General features: G+C 45.2%; 1 protein-coding gene across 2 annotated transcripts; it reads left to right on the top strand.

The window, feature by feature from the left end:
- Positions 1–23,009, top strand: CHRNA4 (cholinergic receptor nicotinic alpha 4 subunit). 2 transcript variants are annotated; one of them, XM_075020895.1, is made up of 6 exons: positions 1–515; positions 1,783–1,934; positions 5,291–5,335; positions 5,430–5,539; positions 15,228–16,608; positions 22,419–23,009. In XM_075020895.1, exons 1-6 carry the CDS (start codon positions 455–457, stop codon positions 22,542–22,544), a joined length of 1,875 nt encoding a protein of 624 aa, XP_074876996.1. In that variant the 5' UTR covers positions 1–454; the 3' UTR covers positions 22,545–23,009. The 2 variants fall into 2 exon arrangements, with proteins under 2 accessions (XP_074876996.1, XP_074877004.1); XM_075020903.1 differs by lacking the exons at positions 1–515; positions 1,783–1,934; positions 5,291–5,335; positions 5,430–5,539 and adding an exon at positions 14,949–14,964.
- The last annotated feature ends 261 nt before the right edge of the window (positions 23,010–23,270 follow it).

The following is a 23,270-nucleotide window of genomic DNA, read 5'->3' as shown; positions in this document are numbered from 1 at the left end:
CATGGGCATCGGTGGCCCATCGGCAGCAAAATCTGAGCGAAGGCTGCCCAAAGGGCTGGGGGAAGGGTGAAAACAGCAGCGGCAGCAGCAGCAGCAAATAAACCGAGCAGCCAAACCGCCCCGTAGGAAAGGGGAGAGGAGCAAGTGGGAGAGCCCAGGGAGGCTGTGCATTCCGTGCCTCTTTACGGGAGCTTTCTGCAGCCCTTACGCCTCTCTTGCAAGTAGATGTGCATCGGTGTCCCAGGGAAGAGCATCCTTCTAGGGGCAAGAGCTGGGAATCAGTCAGAAGAGAAAAGAAACAAACAAACAAACCACCAGCTATTACCTCTTCCCAGAGGCAGGTGAGAGGGAGAGAGAGAAAGGAGTTTAGGGGAATGAAGCTGGAGGATCCAGAGACTCAGAGAGGAAAAGTTGCCGTGACGGGAGACTCTGCGTACTAGAGCTCTGCTCCACAATGGGATTTCTCGTCTCTAAAGGAAACCTCCTCCTCCTGCTGTGTGCCAGCGTCTTCCCCGGTAAGTTTGAGAAAGCTTTTCTACCCCTGCTCTGCTGCTCTTTAGGTCTTTTCTCCCTTATCCCTCTCAAAGATATGCTGCGAAGACCGGTCCCTGTCAACAAGGAATTTCCCCCACTCCTGCATCCTCCTGTCCCATCATTGCACGTCCCCTAAACACCAGCCTCTGCCGAGCAATGCTTTAATTTTATTTTCCCCTCCTTGCCTGATTTGATGGGGAAAGGGTTAAAGCCGCGGTGGGGAAGGGGACAGGATGGAGAATACAGGCAGGGGCTCAGCATCCTGCTTCTTGCTTGGGTTTTTCTTCCCTGGGTAAAGTGTGTTAATGTGTCTCCGGGCTACAGCTCTGGCTGGAGAGAGCACAGCCAGCGCTCAGCTAATGCTTCCCTTTGTATAATCCAGGGCAGCTAAAGACTAAGTAGGAGCCATATTCCACGAGGGATGCGGGGAGAGCCCCCGGCTCCCTCTCCCCACCGGCCGTGGTGGAGGATGCGTCTGCGTGCAGCTGGCACAGGAGCGCAGCTCCCCCGGCAGCCCCCTGGAAGAAGGGTGGCTTTAATTTTTAATAACCAACAGGCACTTCCGATGGTTCCTGTAGCGTACGTGCAGGGTCAGGGCTGGTCCTTGCAGCCTCCAACTTTTAAAGTCATTAATGAGGGAAACCGCGCTGTTGTTATCCAATTTGTGCTCTCCCTCGTCCTCTTTCTCACCCCACGTTTTTGTGAAAGATCAGCTATAAAGGTTATTTTGAAGAGCTGGATTTCACTCTGCCTTTTTTTTTTTGTGATGCGTTTGATGCCAGGTTTTTTGTGTAAATCTGATCCAAAATCCCTATCTCCCTGCAGAAGGCTGCTTTTTCCTTTTTGTCTTGCCCTTCTAGCATCCCTCTTTCCTGCTTGCAGACTTCAGTGCTAGAAACTTGCCGCAAAGTGGCCAAAAAAATTAGACCATATTCAAGGGACAATGGCTCAGGCGGCTTTTTTCAAATGGTTTTAGTGATGCCCCCACTTTCTGCAGACCAAACCTGCTCTGCAGTGGAAACCCTACATGGGGAATAGGCCAACGGTGGGTGAACAGAGTGAGAAATACGTGGCGATGCCTGGGCTAGCAGGGAGGCAAGTCACCAGGGTGGCATCACCCTCCCGTGCATCCCTACTTGCCCATCGCTGGGTTTAGCCCGAGGGTCCCCCCCCGGAGAAAGCTCCAGCTATGCGGGCACTTGGACCTGCAGACATTTCACGTCGCCGTGCCCCGTGCCTTCCCCGCAGCCTTCGGCCACGTGGAAACCCGAGCCCACGCGGAGGAGCGTCTCCTGAAGAAACTCTTCTCCAGTTATAACAAGTGGTCCCGGCCCGTCGCCAACATTTCCGATGTGGTCCTCGTCCGCTTCGGCTTGTCCATTGCCCAGCTCATCGATGTTGTAAGTGCAACCTATTTGTGCAACAAGTGGACAAGATTAACCGGGTCGGGGCTTGAGGAGAGGCTTCTGGTGCATGTGGGGTTTTACGGGCTGATCCAGGGTCAGGTTGGGAAGACTTTGCTCTCAGCAGAGAAGGGTTTTCACGCAGACAGCTCTGCTGGAACGAGGCATGACTCATGTGAGTAGCTGGTCATCAAAGTGGATCCATTATTCTTCATCTAGTACAGGCAAAATCCCAAATTCCTTATCAAAACCCGTGGGACTGATCACAGCAGGGCAGTGGAGCAACTGGTATAAATGCCATAGAGTCCTGGCTAAGGAAAAAAACCAATAGCTGATTTGGAATTTGAGCCATAATTATTAACACTAATTTACACAAGCTAGTAGGAATAGTGGTTTATTCATCTCTGGAAGATAGTTTGCCTGAAGAGCTTTCTGCAAATGAAAGTTTTGAGGGGTTTTAGCCACTCTGGCAGATATTAACAAGAAAATTGTTTCTGAATGTTTGCTCAAATAGAAGTTACGTGTGTGCAAACTGCACATGCCATGTACAAAACAGAGTGGTTTGCACTCTAGACTGACGCGCACTGAAATGGTATTTAAAGGATTACTCCATCACAGTGTGTTGGGGTCAAGTGTTGAATCCAACGGAGATCCCTGCAGGGCTGCAGATGTTAAGCACACACACAGGCTTTCTAGCTTGTGCAGATCTTGCTCCCGCATGCCTCTCTCTCCTGTCCCTGTTTGCATGCAGCATCTCCCAGGACAGTGTGTTTGTGTAGAGGCACAGCTCTTGAACAAGTATTGTCCTTGCTTTTGGAGGCTCTCTGTCACTTTTTTACTGTACTTGTGTGGCAGACTACAAGGGGTGATAATGGAAAGTGTAATGCAGCTGAAAGACGTGACATAACAGATGACACTCCACAACATTTTATATTTTGAGATAAGGGGGTTGAGGTGCAGAGGAAACAGAGCCAAGGTGGCACAGGAGGTGGGCAATCAAAGACACCAGTTGCTGGAGAGTTGCGTCTCCTTGTGCACAAGCCATCAGCTCTCAGCTTTGCTGCACAGAAATGGTCTTCCATTCCCCTCCTCTCTCTTACGTCAGCCTGAGGGATCCAGGGCTGTTTGCAGTTGCTAATGTTGAAGTTGTACGGTTCTCATCTGAATAATTGATAAGACTAAAGATGAGACATTAGTGACTGTGGAGGCATGAAAGAGATTTTTCCATTATGCAGCTGCTGAATTGTGGAAGAGGGGGGATCGATACACCTGCTTCATAGTGCTTTTCCCAGTTTACTTAAGAAGAATTAATCTTCTTAAAATCATGTCAGTGGTTAGAAGTGCAACTAGCAGGCAGTTCTGTGCCAGGGCCTGTGGGTAGAGCTGGAGGAGAGCTCTCATCCCCTCCTGCCCCAGTCTGTGTGGCTGGGACTGGTGAGACCCCTTGCCACCGCTGCAGCACCTCAGCTGTCTCTCCCCCTTCCCTACAGTGACACTTTTTTGGTGCAAACCCTGCTGCAATTGTTAGACCCGATGTTCAGCTCCCAACGACAAGAAGTCTGAAAGAGAAATCAGAGCCGTATTCAAACCCCAGCTCCTGCTGACAAAAGCTGGGGGCAGGGGAACAAAAATCAATGTGGAACTTGACATCCCTGCATGTCCTTACCTCAACCTGGCGTGCTGAGGGTTTTCTGAACCCAGGAAAAAGTGGTAAGGGATCGAGCACGTGTCTAGGAGCAGCCACTGAGGAACACACTCGGACTCCTAAAGCTGTGTCTCTGCAGGACCTCGAGCGCTGCGTTCACCTTGAGAAAAGAGGCCAGGCAGCGCAACACCATCCTCAGCTGCAGAATCCCCCCGTGTCCTCCGGGCTGGCTCTGTGCAGGAGAAAAAGGCAGTCAGTCATTAGCACCTTGCAACCCTCCCTACGAGATAAACCTGTGGGATTAGAGTCATGTGTGGTGGGCAGGAGGTTCCACCAAGGGTCTGCACCCAGCCTGGCAGGAAAATTCCAGTAAAGGGTAGCACCTGCGACACTGGGATCCCCAGTGCAGGGGCCGTGGTGGAGACCCTCAGATGCTGGAATTGCAAAGTGGTAAGAGAAGCAGATGCTTGAGGATTGGTGCAGCCCAAGGCATGGCAGCCTCCTCCAGTGGCGTTCCTCATCTCCCATTGGCACCCAAGGAAGTAGCTGGATATTTTCCCTTTCTTTGTTGCTCATTTGAATGTTTTTTGTATTCCTCCTTCCTCCATGTGCTTCTGGTCCCTAACCGCAGACGAGGGTATCTCTGATCAGGTTTTACACTTGAGGCCACAACAGCAGTGAGGAGGCTCAGCAAGGGGGAGGCACAGCCCCCCCGAATCTCCTGGATTTTAATGTTCAGAATTAATCCTGAACTGCCACAAGAGCCAGGTCAATGATGAGCAGTTTGCTTCCAAATGATCCCTGTCAATTGAGCTGGTTTTGATGCCAACCAAAGAGGGAGAAAAGAAACAAACCCACAAACAAGCTCTGAGCTCTGGTGCGACACTTAAATCAGACCAGCACTGGGCTCTGCCCCACGTAATTCATCTTAATTATTTACATAGGTGTTGTAAAAGCATGCAAAGCAAGCAGCAAGCAGTAATTAATACTACTACAGTGCTGCCAGTATTATATCTGCCTTACATTATTTAAAAGTATATAGATATATAGTTCTACCTTTCCATACTGCTTGTACTTAGAGTTGGGAAAAAGTCTACCAACTGACAGCATGGGTATACACCAGGCTGTCCAATGCTTACGTGTCAGCAGAGTAGCTTGGGTTTATTCAGAAATCCCAATCCATAGTGCTCTAAGTTCATGTATTTGGTGGAAGGAGAAAGACTGCTGAGCTTCATGTTCCCAGAACTCTGTTCATGGATAATGTTTCGGAGTAGAAGTACTAAATACTACTTGCAGATGAAGCTGAGCATTGTAATCCATGCACACATGTGTGAGTAAGGAGATACATATCCATCACTCCCCTTCCTTCAGTGCTCGGGTCAAAGCCAAGCTGTGGAGCAATTTCCTCTGCCTGGCCCCATCATCCTAGGCTGAATCCATCAGCACGGAGGAAAATCCCAATAAATTCAAGTCTGTCTGCTCACAAGATTGCCTAGGTGCAGGCTCAGCTGTTCAGTGGTATCAGGCAGCTGTGCCCTGTCCCGTGTTAAATTACAGAAACATCTGCTTTTTATTTCCAAGATGGAACTTACATTTATTGCAGAGGTGACTTATAATTAGAGAAATGAAGTACGATTAAGAGAAATTTAATGACTTCCTTGGGCCACTTCATCTGCTTCTGTAACCAATATCTAATCTTGCATTTCAGGATGAGAAAAATCAAATGATGACCACGAACGTGTGGGTGAAGCAGGTGGGTGCACCAAAATATGTGCTTTTCCATGTACCTTTTCAGTTTTGCAATCTGAATTCTCCCAGCTTTGTAATAACTGCCTCGTTTTTGGCAGGAGTGGCATGACTACAAGCTACGTTGGGACCCCCAAGAATACGAAAACGTCACATCCATCCGAATCCCCTCGGAGCTCATCTGGAGACCAGATATTGTCCTCTACAACAAGTGAGTGTGAGCACTGTGGCCAGAGGGCAAACCCCTCCTTGCAAATTTTCTCTGCCCGTGGTGTTAAGGTGCTTCTTGCAATTATTCCTCCTTATTTTGTTCTCTGTGGTTGAGTTCCATGTAGATTCTTATAACATCTGTTCCCGAAGCGCCTTAAATGACACGGCTAACATTCATTAAAAGGGTTTTGTTCTCCTAATGATCCTTTCTCTGGACAGCAAGTTTTATTGGGGGATGCCAGGTACTGTTTTCTCTTCACATGTCAGATACACAATTAAGCTGGATTTGAGCTTTCAGTCCTCCTTATTTCACCAAGGACCTCTCCCCTATTTCATCACCATCAACTGGAAAAGCCAATTACCAAGAATGGGCTTAAATAAGGAAAATATGCTGAAACATGTTAGACTTGTGTGTCTACAAATACAGGTTTCAGGTCAGCCCAATACCATTCTAGAATTATTCTTAAATAGGTATTTGTTCCTGACCCTGAATGCTTGAAAACTGTCTCTTGCATGCATACCTCCTAGGGAGCAGGTGGTTGTTTTCTTTCTTTTCTTTGGAGCCTGTTGATATTCTTAGAAAGACTGTCCAAGTGCCAAAACTGGTTTCTCCTTGGCTTATCATACCAGAGCTCTCCAGTCTCCTAGGTTGTAGCATATCCCAGTCTCCCTCCCCAGCACAGGCTCTAGAGACAACGTCTGCTGCAAGCATCAAACAAAAACATCTTTCTATGTGACTAACACTCAGACAAAACACTCACAACAGCAGCCAGGCTCATTTTTAATAAACTGTTGCCTGGTTCTAGTTTGATATGATTTTGCTTTTGTTTTTTTAAAAAAAATAATAAATGGCTGAAGGAGGAACCTGTCCAGGGGATTGTGAGCTTTGGAGACTATGGAAATTGTTATCTTTCCCATTAGCTTGTCTCTGAACCTCAGTGGTGTGGAGTGATTGCAAACCTCTTGGAAATCACTGCATCCTCACATCGCACCTTTCAGAGATTAGACCAATGGAAATGACTAATTCATAGACACTTGGACCTTCCTATCCTACAGGGACACACTCTGAGCATGAATATTATATTACAAGTGCCTCACATTGCAGCCAAGAAAGGTGTTGACAGCTTCCACTGGAAAAAAAATGAATGCCCTTGTCCTTGTCATTGCTTAATTAATGACAGTGTTAAGGATGACTATTTTTGGAGCTTCTGGTGGTTTTTGTGGTGTACTGCAGTGCCAAAGGAAATAGCGCTACACAAATCTACATTGTCCATGGGACCTTTATGCTTTAAACCATCCATTTGCGGGAGCTTCTGGTACACAAGAGCCTGATGTGTCATCTCTGCATCTGCTCCCTTGGCTCACCATGCTCACTACGGTTGATGAGCGTGGTCCATGCAAGGAGGATCCTAGCACTAACGAAGGAGGCCTCGGTATCCTTCTGTGCTCTAGATATTTTGGGACTTTATGCCAAAAGCAGCCCCCAGAGGTCAGTGGGCACGCAGACCTCTCAGCTGGGTAGCCTTTGGCTTCTGCCCCTCTGCCCTACTGTCCTTGTTCACTGCTGCTGTCACTTGAGCAACTACGGGGACTCGAGGGAGCCGTTGCCTATCTGCTGGCCACAGCAGCTATTCCAGAATGTCCTCCTTAACTTCTTCTGGGGTGTGAGTCTTTCAGCCTTGCCCACCTTATGCTTGACTCAGTCTGACTTGCAGGGAGGTAGGGCAGATAGCCAGTCTAACTGTACTGGTGACCTGCTACCGCGCAGGGAGATCTAGTGCCCCAGCTCCCTAAATCCAAGCTACTTCTCTCCCTTTATCCATACTGACCATTAGTAATCATGCATTCCTCTGTTGGTCGTCATGAGTCTATCATGCATTTTTAATTGGTTACTTTATCCATAAATTAAACATGGATGTAGGCGCCAACCATCAGCCAGTCAGTAATGGTTTTCCATTAATTCTATACCTCTTAACAGCTATATTTGCCCATGCCCTTTCATACAGTCTTATGTAAACTCTTTTCTGCCCTAGGATATACTTCTCTCTTCTACCTAACTTCCCATCATCAAACACATCTGACGCTGCAGTCAATATCTTAGCTGCGCTGCTCTAAGAATGAGGTTTCATGTTTTTTAGGGATTGCAGGGCAAATGCAATGCATGCAAGGCAAAACCTGTAGCATGATGGGACACCAAGATGAGGCTCTTCTGCATGGCAGCACACCAACTGCATAACCAGGCAGTGCCTCTCCTTGCAGGCATCTCAGCTAGAAATGTCTCAGAAAGAAAGGCTTTGCAAAGATAGCGACTAGTCGTGAGTGATCTAACTAGTGATCTAACTAGCTAACAAGGATCCCCTCCTATATTTTACATATATATAATATAAATGTATATTGTTTAGGGGGAATTTAAAGTAGATGCATGTAATTCTGGGTCCCTAAGAGCAAGAGAATGTGTGCAGAGACCTTGGTGGAAGAGAGAGAGCAGCCACATTGGCCTTTGCACTGTTCAGGCTTTTTAATGTGAGCTATTTATTGCTTATCACATGATCTGGCAGAAGTACAGCATTTTTGTTTGGGATGGTAACCTTTGGAAAAGAGATTTTCTGGGCAGGAGATTATACAAAGGCCTCTTCTGTTTTCATCTTGGGGTATATATAGAAATGGTGAAATTTAAATTGATTTGAGATTTACATCTTTAAGGAAACCTAACCCCTTGTTGTGAGGTTATTCTCATATCTAAGCTCATTATTGTCAAAACCTTCCATTTATCCACTCTAGAGGCCCAAATTAAATCAGTAAACTCAGCTGGTTTGGCCTAGAGAGTATATGTAGTTGTCAACATTCATAAGGAATCTAAAACCAAATTAATATCCTACAGGGAAATTAATATGCTGTTGAATTTTCAGTCTTGATGAGATAAGTTCCAAGACTCTGTAAATAGTTTCTACTAGATGTGACAAAACATATGTGTAACAGAGGAATATGAGTTAATAGTGAAGTGACAAAGCCTCTTCTTCTCTGCCAAGAAGGCCAGCTGTTGCTTATCTGAGCCTGTAAAGGCTCTTCAGATACCACCAAATCATTCCTAAATTAATTATCTAATCCTTTGCATTGACTTATTTTCCCATTCATGAATGGATTTTAAGCACATTTTAGTTTTCCTTTCTATATTTAAAGCAAAAAAAGAAAAATATTTTTTTGTCTAATCAGGAAATAAGCTCTTGGAGCTGCATTTTGATTTTTTTTTTTTTTTTTTTGCTTCTCCACCACTGTGTTGAGACATTTGGACCCGGTGCAACATAGAAACTCCAGAGGAGAAAACCCTGAAAGAGCAGGTTTGCAGCCAGGTGCTCCAGCTGCTGAAGGCTGTCCAGAGGAGTGCAAGACCATGTACTTGAGCCTAATCGATGGGCAGGGAACTTGAAGTGTGAGCTTCACTGGCTAGTTTTCAACTGGATATTCCTGATAGCATCATAGCATTTGTCTTCTCTAGCCTGATGATTGTAAAACCTGGGAAGAAGCTACTGGGAACATTCAGGCTTCAAAATTTTCTTTTTTCTCAGTATTTTCTGGTGTTAGCTGTTCCAAAAACTAATCCTTGCCTTAGCCTTGATAGTTACAAAAAAAAAAAAAAAAAAGAATGAAAGACAAGATCATACATGAAGGAAATTCAAATACAAATTTCTGTAATTAGGAGTAGGAAATATCTTGAGGAATTCACCCAGTGGTAATATGGACACAAAGGATTACTGGACTGGGTTAGAAGATCATCTGGCAGCCGGCTTTTGAAAATCATGAGAAAGCAAAGAATTCTTTTGAACTGAATTATAGCGGCTTGTTCTTTTGAACTATACTATGACATTTGCAACCAGTGAGACTTCTGGAGTAACACTGGTTTCCTGACTCATCCCAAAGCTGTTTGGAGGAGAAATACCAAAAGATGCCCCCTAGTCTAACCTTTAAAATATTGGAAATGTTCTTGACATTTTTCTTTGTGTGTGTATGTGTGTACTTGCACAGATCTTGTCATTTTTGCACCAGATTGTACTTATAATAGGCCCATAGTCGCTACTTCACACTTAAGATTTCCCGATTCTTCTGGGAGTTTAAATGACTATGTTTCTGGAGAGAAAATATATCTCTAGATTCCTTTGAGGTTTGCTGCCAAGCTCTATCCAGTAATACAGGAATGGATAGAAAGAAATCTATAAGAGGGATCTCTCTCATGGGCTGGCGCTGTGTTAGCATCCAAGGACTTCTGCCACTATGCTAAGGACAGAGCTAGAGTTTTGCCTCCGAAGTGCTGATGAGGATGCTCAGCAAAGGGAAGAATTGAAGGAAAATGCATAAATTCAGCACTGTTAGAGCCTTCTGAGAAACTTGTGCTTATTTCTTCGGTGTAGCACAGCCATTTCTGAGACAGATGACTAATTTACTAAGGAATAATCAAAATATCGGTTACCACTGATTTCTAAACATCTGAAGCAAGGAAAAGCTGGGATGTGACCTAAAGAAGTACACATCAGTGCACAGACACCTCCATCTATCTACCCCAGATGTTTTGTACCCAAGTTGCCAAGTCCTTGGAGATATTTAAAATCCAGCTGGACAAGGTCCTGATCCTCTTGTAGCTGACCCTGCTTTGAGCAGGGAGTCTGGACTAGGTCATCTCCAGGGGTCCCTTCCAACCTGTGAATTTGTAGTTACCATTTTGGTGGCACAAACCAATTTTTAAATAAAATATTCTCTGATTTGCTTTTGGAGAGTATTTTAATCTGAACATCACAGAAGCATCTCTTTAATGTCTACCAAAAGGGTACATTCTTTAAAGGGGTCTTAAAAGTCCAATTTGTCTTAATTACTGCTGTTCAATGAAAAATGTTTTAAATAAAGACATTCCAGCTATATCCATATATGTATATAGCTAATTTTCAGTCTTTTAAAGCTCTGTTTGGATTTAAATTGTATCATCAGAAATTAAAATAAATGTATGTCTCATTTACATGCATTCTGAAAACATTTAATTTTGTGAGATGATGTATCTCCCAACTGCAGGGAAAATAGAAACTGGCAAAAAAAAAAAAAATCTCCATCAGCAGAGCTTTTTAATGAAATGCAGTTGGTGGCTGCCAGTAAAACAATGCCATTCTTGAACCCTTATAAACTTAGAAGAGTTGAGAAGAGCAGCCTTTATTCTTGAAATGAGGAATCAAAGGCTGCAGAACACAGCAGCACTATTTCCCTTGGCAAAGAATAAGCAACCATCTTCTTTCTTTACTGGTGTACGCTGTTCTATTTGACATGAAAATATAACAGCTCCAGTACTTTATTACCGACAGATTTTTAGAGCTGTCAGGTCAGGGTAATCTGGAGAGCCTGATTATCTTAATTCTCATGTTCTTGTTGTGATGTTTAACTTGTGCTCACTCCATCTTCCAAATGGTTTTTCATGACAACTGTCACAATACAGTGGTCTAGACTGAACGAGATGAAAATGTGCTACCACCGTAAAGGGATGACTGCAGATTTTCTCTGTCCCACTGTGTCAGATCTCCCATCTTCCTGTCTAAGGAAATATTCACATTATAGAGTCAGGGCTGTCAGCACAACTTAGCCAGGAGTGGGTTTTCCCACAGCAAAGCTTTCCACAATAAAACAGGGTTTCCCCGATCTCCTACCTGCAGACTTCATTTGCAGCTGGTTGTCTCACCTTCATCCCTTGGAGGAGAGTTGGGGAAGGGCTTTGGAAGACCATCAACAGCCAGGTGACCTTGTTTGTTCCCTCTTTTATGTCAAGAGGAGCAGAATGAAAACCTCACCCAGGATGAAAACATCTCTCTAGGTTCACCCCACATCGGCAGGCTGCCTGCAAGCGTAGCTTCCAATCCAGTAAGGGTATGCTTGAAGGTCCAGTGTGGCAAGCCTGAGGAAGGAGGCAAAAATATTTGTATGCGCAAAGGGTTAAGATGACTGTGAATACTACCTTTGCACATTATAGCTGGCTTGGATACAGTCTATGTATGTACAACAGCAAGGCTAATCTACCTGCTTACAAATTGCTCAAATATCTCTACGTTGAACGGCAATGAGAAGTTCAAACATGCCCAGTAAAGTCCAGAATTACTTCACAGCCCTGTTAGGTTGGTAAGCAGGAGGATCCCAGGATTTTTTATTGCTCCTCAGAGTCATCATCTGACTCTCAAAGGCAAGACACTGTTCTGCTGCTGGTTTCACTCCTGCCATGGCACTGCAGGCAAAATCCAGCTTACAAGGGAGTACCGGTGTTATTTGTAACAGCCTGTGAGCCAAAGAGGACCCAGGATGAGGCCTGGTTTGTTAGGCAAGCAATTAAAAAATATCTTCCTCATCAAAGAAACAGATCGTTTATGGAAATAATTGATACAAGAGATCTGCAGCATCACATTGCAGAAGAGAGGTATGTGGCTAGTCACACAAAGACTGCAAAACTGCCAGACAAGACATTTCTGGGAACGAAACACAATTATTATTGTTCCTGGATGAATTTTTAGGAAGAGTTTCATGCCCTTTTCCAAGTTTTCAAAAGAAAAAACACACACCTGTGTTATTTACCTAGCCACTAACATGTTGCTCCACCTAAGAAGGGAAACACTAGTAGGTGCTCATTATCCCTTTTCTGTAACATGAGTTGAATTGTAAACATATTTTTCCATTAATGAATGATTTAATCATGCCTCAGAGATCTCATTAAATGCAGAATTGGATTCCAAATTCCTATTGAGATTTAGAAAGGAAACCACCAAGAACAGTAAACACTGGACTGTCACTTGCTGTGCATGTTTCATGTTTCAATCCGGCTTTACAGTGCAGGCAAAACTGAGGAGAAAAAGACAGTTTTCATCCAAAGCAAGTGGTCCTGGAATATAAATTAGATTTAAGAAAGAAGAGGTAAGAAACGAGTTGGGAGGATGGTGCAATGGCATTGCTCGGTTTTATTCGCATCTCAGTAAAACACAATGGTGGTTTTGCCTTAATCCCTTTAAGAGCAGTCTGGGTTTATGCATATTTTTAGCTTTCCTGTCTTAAAAAAAAAAAAAAAGAGACATTTTAAAGCTTTAGAAAAAGTCCAGTTCAGAGGTCAAAAAGCACTGGGTCCTTTTGTGTTCTTTCGTTTTTCCAAAATCTGCCACAAAGAGCAAAGGCTTTCCATTATAGAAACAAAGAAGAGTTTAGTAAAAACCCTGGTTCTCCACCACACAGTAATTCTGAGTTTATTTTTTCCATTCATTCAACCGACCTAGACAATCATCTCAAAAGACAAAGATCTGGGCTGTGATCCTGGGGCTCAGGGGCATGTGCCATCTCTGCCCAGATATCGTGTTAGCCAAGACAGCTCACTGAGGGCCAGATCCTGCCACTGTTTCCCAAAATGAACAATACAACACCAGTCTCACTGGAAGCCAGTGTGGTCATGGACTGACGAGGATGCTTTACAGGGCAAAACAAAATACCAGAAGGTCTTTTTCTTTTTTTTTTCCCCCTTTGCATATGAATTAATGGATGATCTCCTAAAGAAATAAATTTAGGGAAGTTCCTCTGCCTTCAGCAGCTGGAGGAGCCCCGCCGGATCGTCCCTGCACTGTTTATCTTGCTGCTGGTGAGGAAGAGGAGAGGTGTGACCCCCCGCGCACCCCGTCCCTGTCTAGCTGCTGTCATGGCACATCTGAGCACTGAAGCAGCAGAGCGGGGCCAAGGGAGTTTGCCAATTGCTGGGAAAGTGGCTGCAGGCTGGATCGGCTCCAGCCGGGAGGGCTGGGCAGGAGCAGAGAGCTTTCTATCTATATCAGCCTGAATAATTCATCTCAAGTTTTTAGCAGAAGCTCTCCCTCCCCTGCTCAACCTCCCTTTTGTTTAGCAGCGCTGCTGTTTGCAGTTCGGCATCGCACAACAGGCTTCTTCCTCCGTATCCCTGAGTTCTGCAGCGGCTCAAGCCGGGTGTGTAAGATGGTCCTCAATTCCCTCCCTGCTCTTTGGATGCTCTTTTCTCTATTCCTGGAGCTAGACTTGAGGGCATTGCTCTACAGACTCCACGTGCTGGTTTTGGTTGGGATTTCAACCTCTCAGACATTTGCTCGTGATGAAAAAAATTGAGGTTCTATACAAACCTCACCCACATTTTAAGGCTGCTTGAACGAGGGTGTTTGATCCCGGTTGTGACTGTCTAAGGATACCAAAATCCTCTGTCCACAAGTAGAAATCAAGGAGGAGAGAGGGGGTTTGAAGTTTCAGCCAGTCACTGCCCAAAGGGGCTGCAGATGTAGGGCCTTGGCTCATTTTCAGGTGAAGGGGTGAGTTTGTGATTCAAACACCCAGTCTCCATCACAACGATTATTCAAACAAGGAGATATGTCACCTGTGCAGCTCTCAACACTTCAGTTTTTCCCCTTTGTGTAAGCTAACGCAGGCTGCAGGTCCTGCAGACGCTGCCCAGAGAAAGGATGCTGCTGTAGAGAAGGTACCTGTGGACTTGGCCCCAGAAATGGAATTTAAATGTCACCGTCCACGTGTCCTCCTCACCGAGAGCAGGGGAGGAACAGCCCTTCTTGATGGCATAGCCACACAGGGCATTAATTACCTGCTGCGCTAGTTGAATCTCTTAATGAGCTAATTTCTTTCGGTGGCCTCCGCACACCAGGGCAAGGGGCAGGTTCCGTGTTTAATGTGCAGTAGCGGAGGTGTGGGGGTGAGGAAGGAGCAGAACTGTGACTGGTGATGCTGAGGCAGGGGGAAGGACAGGGCTGTCTCCGGGGCTGGGGATCCCATTCCCAGATTTTCTCAGTCTCCCTCCTTTCTCCAACACTATTACAGCTTGAGTATGGCGCTCCTCCGTGGTCTTTCTTCCCCCAAATCCCCAGTGCACTTGTATGTCCTGTTGCCTTTTTGGATCTCCCTCACTTGTATCCCAATGACAAGCTGGAAGCAGCTGGTGTCACGGGTGCACAGCACGGTGCTGCGGGAAATCAGTGCGCTGATCAGCTGAGAAAAGCAGATCCAAACCAAAAAAAAAATAATGCTGTTTATGCAATAGCTTTTTCGCTGGCTGAAAAATGGCTTTCTGATATAAAATCCTAGGTTGTTATCTATGTATCTTATACCAGCACACAGACCCCAGTTGAGAGTCCCTGTAAGAAGACACCGTAAAAGACAGCTCCCTGACTGGGAAATCAAGAGATTAACTTTCATTATTCCTATTAATAGGATGTTCTTGCTGTTTTTCATGTAAGAGACTGAATGATTACCCAACACTGTTTCATTTATAGCAGCTGTCACAATTAATTCTGCAGAGCCCACAGCCACACTACCTGATAGTGGTTCCTCCCACCTCTCTGAAGCAAACTCAACACTTTCCAGGGCATTTATGAGACACCTTTGAGGAAAACTTGCGTACGTTCACCTCAAGGACGTGAATTCGGCAAGTTGAGGGCTGACATTTGCATGCAAATCCAATGCTTGCATAAGCCAACAGAGTTCAAAACCCACTGGATGGAGTGGATGGATCCTGTGTTTGCACATGATGTGCCTCTTGCATCTCTCAGGTGCCCCGAGTGCATTTTTGGAAGCCAGGCGCTAAATATCCTGTTTCTTTAACAGAGTTGAGATGTCCCAGAGAAGCCTTAGTCTTTTTTTTATCTTCTATCTCTCCCCAGTGCTGACGGTGACTTTGCAGTCACCCACCTGACCAAGGCCCATCTATTCTATGATGGGAGAATTAAATGGATGCCACCTGCTATCTACAAAAGCTCCTGCAGCATCGATGTTACCTTCTTCCCCTTTGACCAGCAAAACTGCACGATGAAGTTTGGCTCCTGGACCTATGACAAAGCCAAGATAGACTTGGTGAGCATGCACAGTCATGTGGACCAGCTGGACTACTGGGAGAGCGGGGAATGGGTCATCATCAACGCTGTGGGCAATTATAACAGCAAGAAATATGAATGCTGCACAGAGATCTACCCCGATATAACTTACTCCTTCATTATCCGGAGGCTGCCGCTGTTCTACACGATCAATCTGATCATCCCCTGCCTGCTGATCTCCTGCCTGACTGTCCTGGTCTTCTACCTGCCCTCCGAGTGTGGAGAGAAGATAACCTTGTGCATCTCCGTGCTGCTGTCCCTCACCGTGTTCCTGCTGCTTATCACTGAGATCATCCCATCTACCTCCTTGGTCATCCCTCTGATTGGAGAGTATCTTCTCTTCACCATGATATTTGTTACCTTGTCTATCATCATCACCGTCTTTGTGCTCAACGTGCACCATCGTTCCCCGCGTACGCACACGATGCCTGACTGGGTGAGGAGGATCTTCCTTGACATAGTCCCACGCCTCCTTTTCATGAAACGCCCCTCTGCAGTGAAAGACAATTGCAAGAAGCTCATCGAATCCATGCACAAAATAACCAATACACCGAGGCTTTGGTCCGAGATCGACGTGGAACCCAACTTCACTACCTCGTCTTCGCCCAGCCCCCAGAGTAACGAGCCGTCACCCACATCTTCCTTCTGTGCCCACCTGGAGGAGCCAGCCAAGCCTCAGCCTATCTGCAAGTCCCCTTCTGGGCAGTACTCTGTGCTGCACCCAGAGCCTGTACAGGTGACCTGCTCCTCTCCACAACCCTCATGCCACCCCCTGAGCGACACCCAGACCACGTCCATCCTGAAAGGCAGATCGCTAAGTGTTCAGCAGATGTACAGCCCCAATAAGGCAGAGGAAGGGAGTATCCGCTGTAGGTCCCGGAGCATCCAGTATTGCTACCTGCAAGAGGACTCTTCCCAGACCAATGGCCAATCCACTGGCTCTCCAGCATCCCAGCGGTGCCACCTAAATGAAAAGCAGCCCCAGCACAAGCCCCCTCCGTGCAAGTGTAAATGCAAAAAGAGCGAGGCAGCTGGCACGCCAGCTCAAGGAAGCAAGACTCACAGCGCCAAAGAGCAGCACCTTGTGTTGATGTCCCCAGCCCTGAAGCTGGCAGTGGAAGGGGTTCACTACATTGCAGACCACCTGCGAGCAGAAGACGCGGATTTCTCAGTGAGTATCCTAACTTAGCCTGCTCACTTTGGGTAAGTCAAAAATTATCTGCCAAGGAAGCCCCACCAAACCTGGGGGCTATACAGAGAATACATGTGCTGATGCAGGCTTAGCCTTTCCTGATGTTGTGGCTTTTGAACACATTGACCACTATAAGCTGGAGAGTTTGTCCTTGGGGTCTTGGCAGGCATGTGGGCCAAGGGGGTAGCACAACCAGACCATGCTCAGGGCTGCTCTAGCACAACAGGATTCTCCAGCAGAAAATAAGGGTAAAGTTGTTGTTAGGTAGGAAGGAAGCAGCTAAGATTGTGAAAGGGACCCAAAAAGCAGTCATCTGGTGGGAACATAGCAGACTTATTCTTTATAGAGAAGCCTCTGACAGATGGGGAATTCACAATCTCTGTTTTTTATTAAGCATTGACTCTGGCTACTGAGCCTAGGAAAGCAAATTCCCCAAATAGGTTGTGGATGTGGGAAGCGCGTAGTAGCGTGGGGACATTGCAGGGTATGTTTAGCTCTGCGTGATGTGATTCCTCGTTAGTGAACTTCCACTGGAGCAGTTGGCTCTGTGCGGGAAGGTGGGTGGACAGACAAATTTCACACTTGCTCTGAAGGGGTAAATATGGCTACAAATAGAGAAGGAAAGTAGAGGCTGAAATAATTTCTTTTAATGGAGGTGGTGATGCATGTACAAATGCCACATCCTTTCACACCTCTTGTAGCTCTTCCCCTGCAATACTATGGATGCGGTGTGCTAGCTAATTATGGCCGCAATGAAGGAAGCCACAAGATAACCTGAAGTTAGTGTTCTTACTAAGGAAAAGTCTTACCTGGCTTTTCCTAGAGGGATCTGTCAGCAAAAGGTACTTTTTCAGCTGTGCTTACAGTTTGATTTTCTCAAGATTTAGAGTCAGTGCATGTCATAGTTCTTTTATGCAAGACTTCCTGAGCATGAAGAGTGTCTTTATATTTGCATTTTTCACAGCACTGAGCACTTAGCAGCAGCAACAAAAGATTAAGTGCTACTGTCCATTTATATACTCTTTGGTACCATAGTTTGAGAGGACCCTGTTCTTTAATGTATTTCATTTCACAACATCCCTTTGAGGAAGTAACTGTTTATTCCTCATGTTGAGAAGCAAAAGCCAAAATACGGAGATGAAGTGACATGACCAAGGTCACAGAACAAATCTGTGTCAGAGATGGGCTGTGAATCCCCATCTTCATTAGTTGACAGCCCAGCACTCTTTGCCAGGCTAAAGCACTTCACAAGTACATAGGACTGCAGAAATTAAACTCTGCTCTCTCCTCCTAGCAATAGTTGCAAGTAAACCCATGGAATCGGTTGATTTTAACCCACTTGTTTCCCCGTGGTGCAGATGAAAGAATATTACACCAATAATACTTCCCATTTCAACTGATTCTCGTTCTGCTAAGCTTGTTGGTATCATCAAGAACTGAGTCAATGAATATCTTGGGTTCTTTCCTTTTAAACCATGACTGCAACTTTCTTTAAAATGAAAACGGTCTTCAGAAGCCACGAATTTTCTTCTTATACCTCCCACTACTCTTCCCTCTTGAAAAGAAGCGATTATCCTGAGGAGAAAGCTATTTACAGCACTAAACATCAAAAGCAGAAGAAAAGGAGCAGTTCTGAGGGCTCTGACCAGACCTCCTGCCAGCCCAGCCTGCAAGCAAAGGCACCAGAAAAACATCCAACAACAAGCGGAGAAGGGTCCCCCCCAGGACCACCGATGCCCCAGGCTCCCCATAAAGAGCCTGCAAACCTGCCCGGGGTTCTCTGCTCTTTCACGGCAGTTGTGGTCAGCACGGTAGGCAGAGGTTGGGTTTTCAGATTTGGGGGAATAATTGCTGACCCCAGTCTGAGGCTATACTGTTTGCTTTTTCTGGATCCAAGTCATGTCAAGTGGGAAAGCACGTTTTTTCTCCCAGTGGAAAGGACAAAGAAGGAGACATGATCTTTTGGAATTGAAATTTAGAGTAAGGAGCAGAACTGATCTAATAAAATGAGAATTTATTGGGGAAAAAATCAGTACTCAGAAGTTTGCTTTCATCTTAAGATCAAATTGTGGCATTTCTTCATGGAAGTCTTCAACAAATCTATCAGCAGGCACCTCTGATGCAGCTGCAGCCCCTGGGACACAGCTCGCTGTCTCTGGGGTGATATTTTCAGAGACATGCACCTTCCCAGAATGAGAACAGAGCAGCTTTTGAAGTTTCTGTCTTTTTTCTAAAGCACCATTGCCACGGGGGCAGTGCTTCTAAATTAAAAGTAAATAGCTTGTTTAATTAAGTGCTTCAGCAAAGAGAAAATGGGAAATGCAAGAGACAGTGGTTTGTTACAAAAAGATATCTACAAACAATACAAGCACAATGGTACACTGGGGAAAATGCAAGACCAAATCGTCCCAGCATATGATAGAAATGCCATTAGAAATTAATTACAGACTGAGAAGCAAAACAAGTTGCATGTCACACACGAGCCAAAATAACCAGACACCAACAGCGCCGTCTGGAAAGCCTTGGTGTCCTCATGCCTGTGTGCATCTCTGGACTGCTCTAATAAGAAGACTTTGAAGACGGCCTAAAAATAAAATGGGAGAGAACGTAGCCGAGGGGGAGGAAGCACGGGATAATCTCACCGGTTTATTTTTAACAAAGTACAATAAAACCACCGGGGACTGCTCTAATCTGTGTTGCAGGCTCTGGGTCCTGGGGATCAGATGTCACCAAGGCACCCCAACCCACCACGCAAACCCCGGGGCAGGATGCCCTGTTCCCACTGCTCAGACCTACAAGGAGCTGGACCAGGGAAGAGCTGCAGATTTCCTTACTTTTGGAGAATTTGGGGGGTGAGGGAGTCAGCTGGTCCCTGCCCCTGATCTTTTCCCAAAAATAGTTTTGAGCGAGCTTCTTAAAAACTAATCAAAATACAGCTCAGGAGTTGGGGTGGCAGATGTTGACAGCTGCAAAGATGTTGTCAGAGAGGCCTCTGCGGATCATGCTCCACGTGAGGTGCTGGACCACAGGGAAATGCTACAGTGCTGTCAGAAAACAAAACAAAACAAAAAATCCAGATAATTTCCTTTTCCTCCTCCTCTTTTTTTTTTTTCATTGTCTCTCCATAATTTCCAATTTCACCCTTCTGTGCTCTCGCTCTGGAGCTGGATATTGGTTTTGCAAACATCTGATGCACTCCCAGCCATCATTTTCAAGATGGGCTGAGTATTTATGCATATGCCATTACATCTGAAAGCAAATTTCTGTTGAACTTTACAAGTTGTTCCTCTTCTCCCATTTCCTTCTTTTCTCAAAGAAAATTTCTTTTCTTTGCATGACCTAGCACTTACTTTTACTAGCACGAATACTCAAAAAAGCTTATTTTTCCAGGATGGGGCACTATTTACTCAATCCAGCTTTCCAGTTGGACATCAGATCGTAAATTGCAGATTTTCTTTACACGTTGGTTGCATCATAAGACACTAATGCCATAAATACAATCATCCAGAACTTGCTTAGCTGCCCTTCTCATGAGGGATTTTAAGCATAAGAGACTCGCTCCAACTCTCAGCAAGTGATGAATAGACCAGAAAACATGTATAGCAAAGGGGAATTATCCACTGAGACTTTATCCTTGGGATGAGACAATGCCTTTTGATTTCAAGGGACACTATTTCTTTTACTCACCCTAATTATAGATGGATGTGCTAGGGGCTGTACAATCAGAAAACAGCATGGTTTCCCCCAGGGAGATGACAAGCTTCAGGACGAACCTCTATTTGTTTACTTCTGCCCATTGAATAGTAAAGACCTGCTTACCTTGGTGCTATTTTTAAAGGGAATAAAATTATCCATTGCATGAAAATATTTAACCGATTCTTACGCTCTTGAAAAGGTTCAGGTATTCCTGAAATTTAAGATGCTTTGTTCAGAGAACAAATTATGGGAAAACATGATATGCTCTCCAGTGCGTGCCTCATCTCCCAATTTACAAAGCTGCTTACTGAGCCAAGGAGCTGGAGCAATACCAGATGATTTAAAGGCCTAACCAAGCAGTCCACATGGCAAATAATGAGAGGCGTCGTTAAAGAGCTCCCATTGCTGGCGTTGCTTCAGCTGAACGTTGTCTGCGTTGAGGCACAGAGTGACGACAGGTACTTTGCAAATACCTTGGAAGATTCATGATCAGTTTGTGAAGGGTTCAGCACGCCAAAATGAGGTAAATGCACATACCTTACCTGCAAGGAATAATTCTCTTAGCTTAATAAAATGTCACAGCATTGGTCGCGGAAGCCTGGATTGTATATTCTCTCCCTCTGACACATCATGATTTCTCTGTACCACCCACAAGGTATAAGATAAAATTTAGTGGTGCATCCGTGACTGATAAAGAAAGAGAAGACTCAAGGTGAGTTTACAGGGTCACTGTGTTGTGCTTAGAGCTTGTTTGTTTGGTGCTTGACAGATCGTAATATTTTAGGACCTGAAGTTGCCACTATACCTGTGAAACATCATTTGCTGCAAATGGCTATTTCACCAATACTTGGATTGCTTCCTTTACCAAAATGAATTTTCAGTATAATCAGCAAATCCTTAAAAAAAAATAAAATAATCAAGCCAGGTCTCCTACCAGTCGTGTTTTAGCTCACACCTACTGTTTTGGGCTACTCCCTTATTATTCTCTGTTTAAAACAAACCTAGGATCTGTGAATGAAAAGGCCTGTATCATTAGAGTTACATTATTATTGCACTGTGCTTTTCACTCATGCTACAGCCCAATGTACAGGGCAGCTTTGGGCACGGTGAAGCCACTGTTTGCTCAGGGTCACAGACTGGTAGGTGCAGTAAAGCAGCCCCAGCAAAGCACAGCCTTGGCTTTGCTGTCTCCTTCTCCTTACACCACACTACGGGCTTGCTGCAATCACGGCCACCAAAGAGATTTGAGCTAGCTCCTGCTGAGATGTTTTCCCTAAAGAGCAAGGCAGCGTGCCAAATTTCAGCCCTTGGGTCTATTAATCACCAAGTCGTATATTGTAGGAAATTATAATCGGTACAGCCATATCAAATAAAACTTTGCCATCTGATCAGTCTTCTTCTGGGAAAGAAATTAATAACAGCAATGTAATAAAAGAGGTTTTCATATGTATGTGGTTTCTTACTTAATGAAATAGCCATTTACAATTCTTTCCTGATGATATTAATAAGTACCAGACTTCCCCAGAGAGGAATTGCTGGAAAGCCTTCCCCAGCAAGACAAAAGTGGGCAAAAAGCAGGGTGAGGAAGACCATTTCTTCTATTTGCTGCTTCGCTTTCAATGCTTACTCACCCAAAGCTGTAAATCCCTTTGCAGAGAGTTTGGCTTCGTTAATCTGTAAGCAAATCTGTTTACAAGCATGGGGAAACGAGTAATTTCTTCCCCCCCGCCCCCCTGCTTGAATCACAGCCTCATTTACACACCCAATTACAGCTGTTGCTCATGGAAAATAGGATAGTGAGTGTGCAGATGGGCTTAATTATCCACGGGCGTATGGCATCCCTGGGGAGCTGTGAAACGGGTTTGCAATTGCACATGCACACCCACGCAGTCTGGGAATCTGTCTCCCACATCAGCGATTGATAGAATAAATCTTTGCTATCGTGTAGGACCACTAAATGTACGTGAGACCTTCCTCTCCTATCTCTGGACTTAAATGAAAATATCCTGTTTGGGAATAAAGCACTAATAGTCTTCCTAAGTTTTAATCTCAAATAAACGTTAATAATTGGCCTTTCACCTCTGTGTTCCCAGGTGAAGGAAGACTGGAAGTACGTTGCAATGGTCATTGACAGGATCTTCCTTTGGATGTTCATCATTGTATGTTTGCTGGGAACTGTTGGTCTCTTCCTCCCACCGTGGCTGGCAGGAATGATCTAAATATAGCCCCAGAAGGAAGAAAGTATATCCCACTCTATGGATTTTAGTTCACCTGGAAGGAGAGGAGCAGAGAAATGGAGGCAGCCCTTTGAATAATTTACTGCGTGTCCACGCTTGAGTTGCTCCAGAGCTTTCTGGGAATACTTTCCGAGGTTGCGTCGTTTTGCCAAGCCATTTTCATCTCCTCCATCTAATTTAGGGGAAAAGTTCTTATTAAAGTCTGTACATAGCATGGTGGCATTCATTGGCATATACTCAGCAATGTAAGAACACGAGCTTGTTCCCTAAAGCAGCACATAAAGAGGCTTCGCATCTACAATCCAGCCCCTGGCAAATTAGCTCCAGTTGTCTTCAGAGGTCTCAGCGTGCCCTGCCTAGTAATTTTGCCCTGTCAAGCTGAAGTGGTTCAGGACCGTGTGTCCCTGTATGAGTCATTTTATAAATAAAGTTCCAGATTTGGGATACCTGTGCAGGATGTGGTCTGTGGTCAGCTGGTAAAGACGGACAGACTGGAGAGGCTGAAAGAATTGCTCGAGGCAGCTCAGCCCCATTGGGACCAACAGTGATCATTAGCACAGCAGTTGCAGTCTTTGTATTGACAGATTTTACTTTGGCCAATGCCTTCTAGAAGCCATGGGGACCATGGCTGAGTGAGCATCATGTAAACGAAGGGAGGATTTGGGGTTAAGATTCGGACCATGTTGGTAGCACTTTAGTGTGCTTTCC

This window comes from Buteo buteo, chromosome 2 (assembly GCF_964188355.1).
Source record: "Buteo buteo chromosome 2, bButBut1.hap1.1, whole genome shotgun sequence".
In the NCBI taxonomy this organism is placed as follows: domain Eukaryota; kingdom Metazoa; phylum Chordata; class Aves; order Accipitriformes; family Accipitridae; genus Buteo; species Buteo buteo.
The sequence above is the reverse complement of the archived record's forward strand: the minus strand, read 5'-3'. Positions and strand labels throughout refer to the sequence as shown.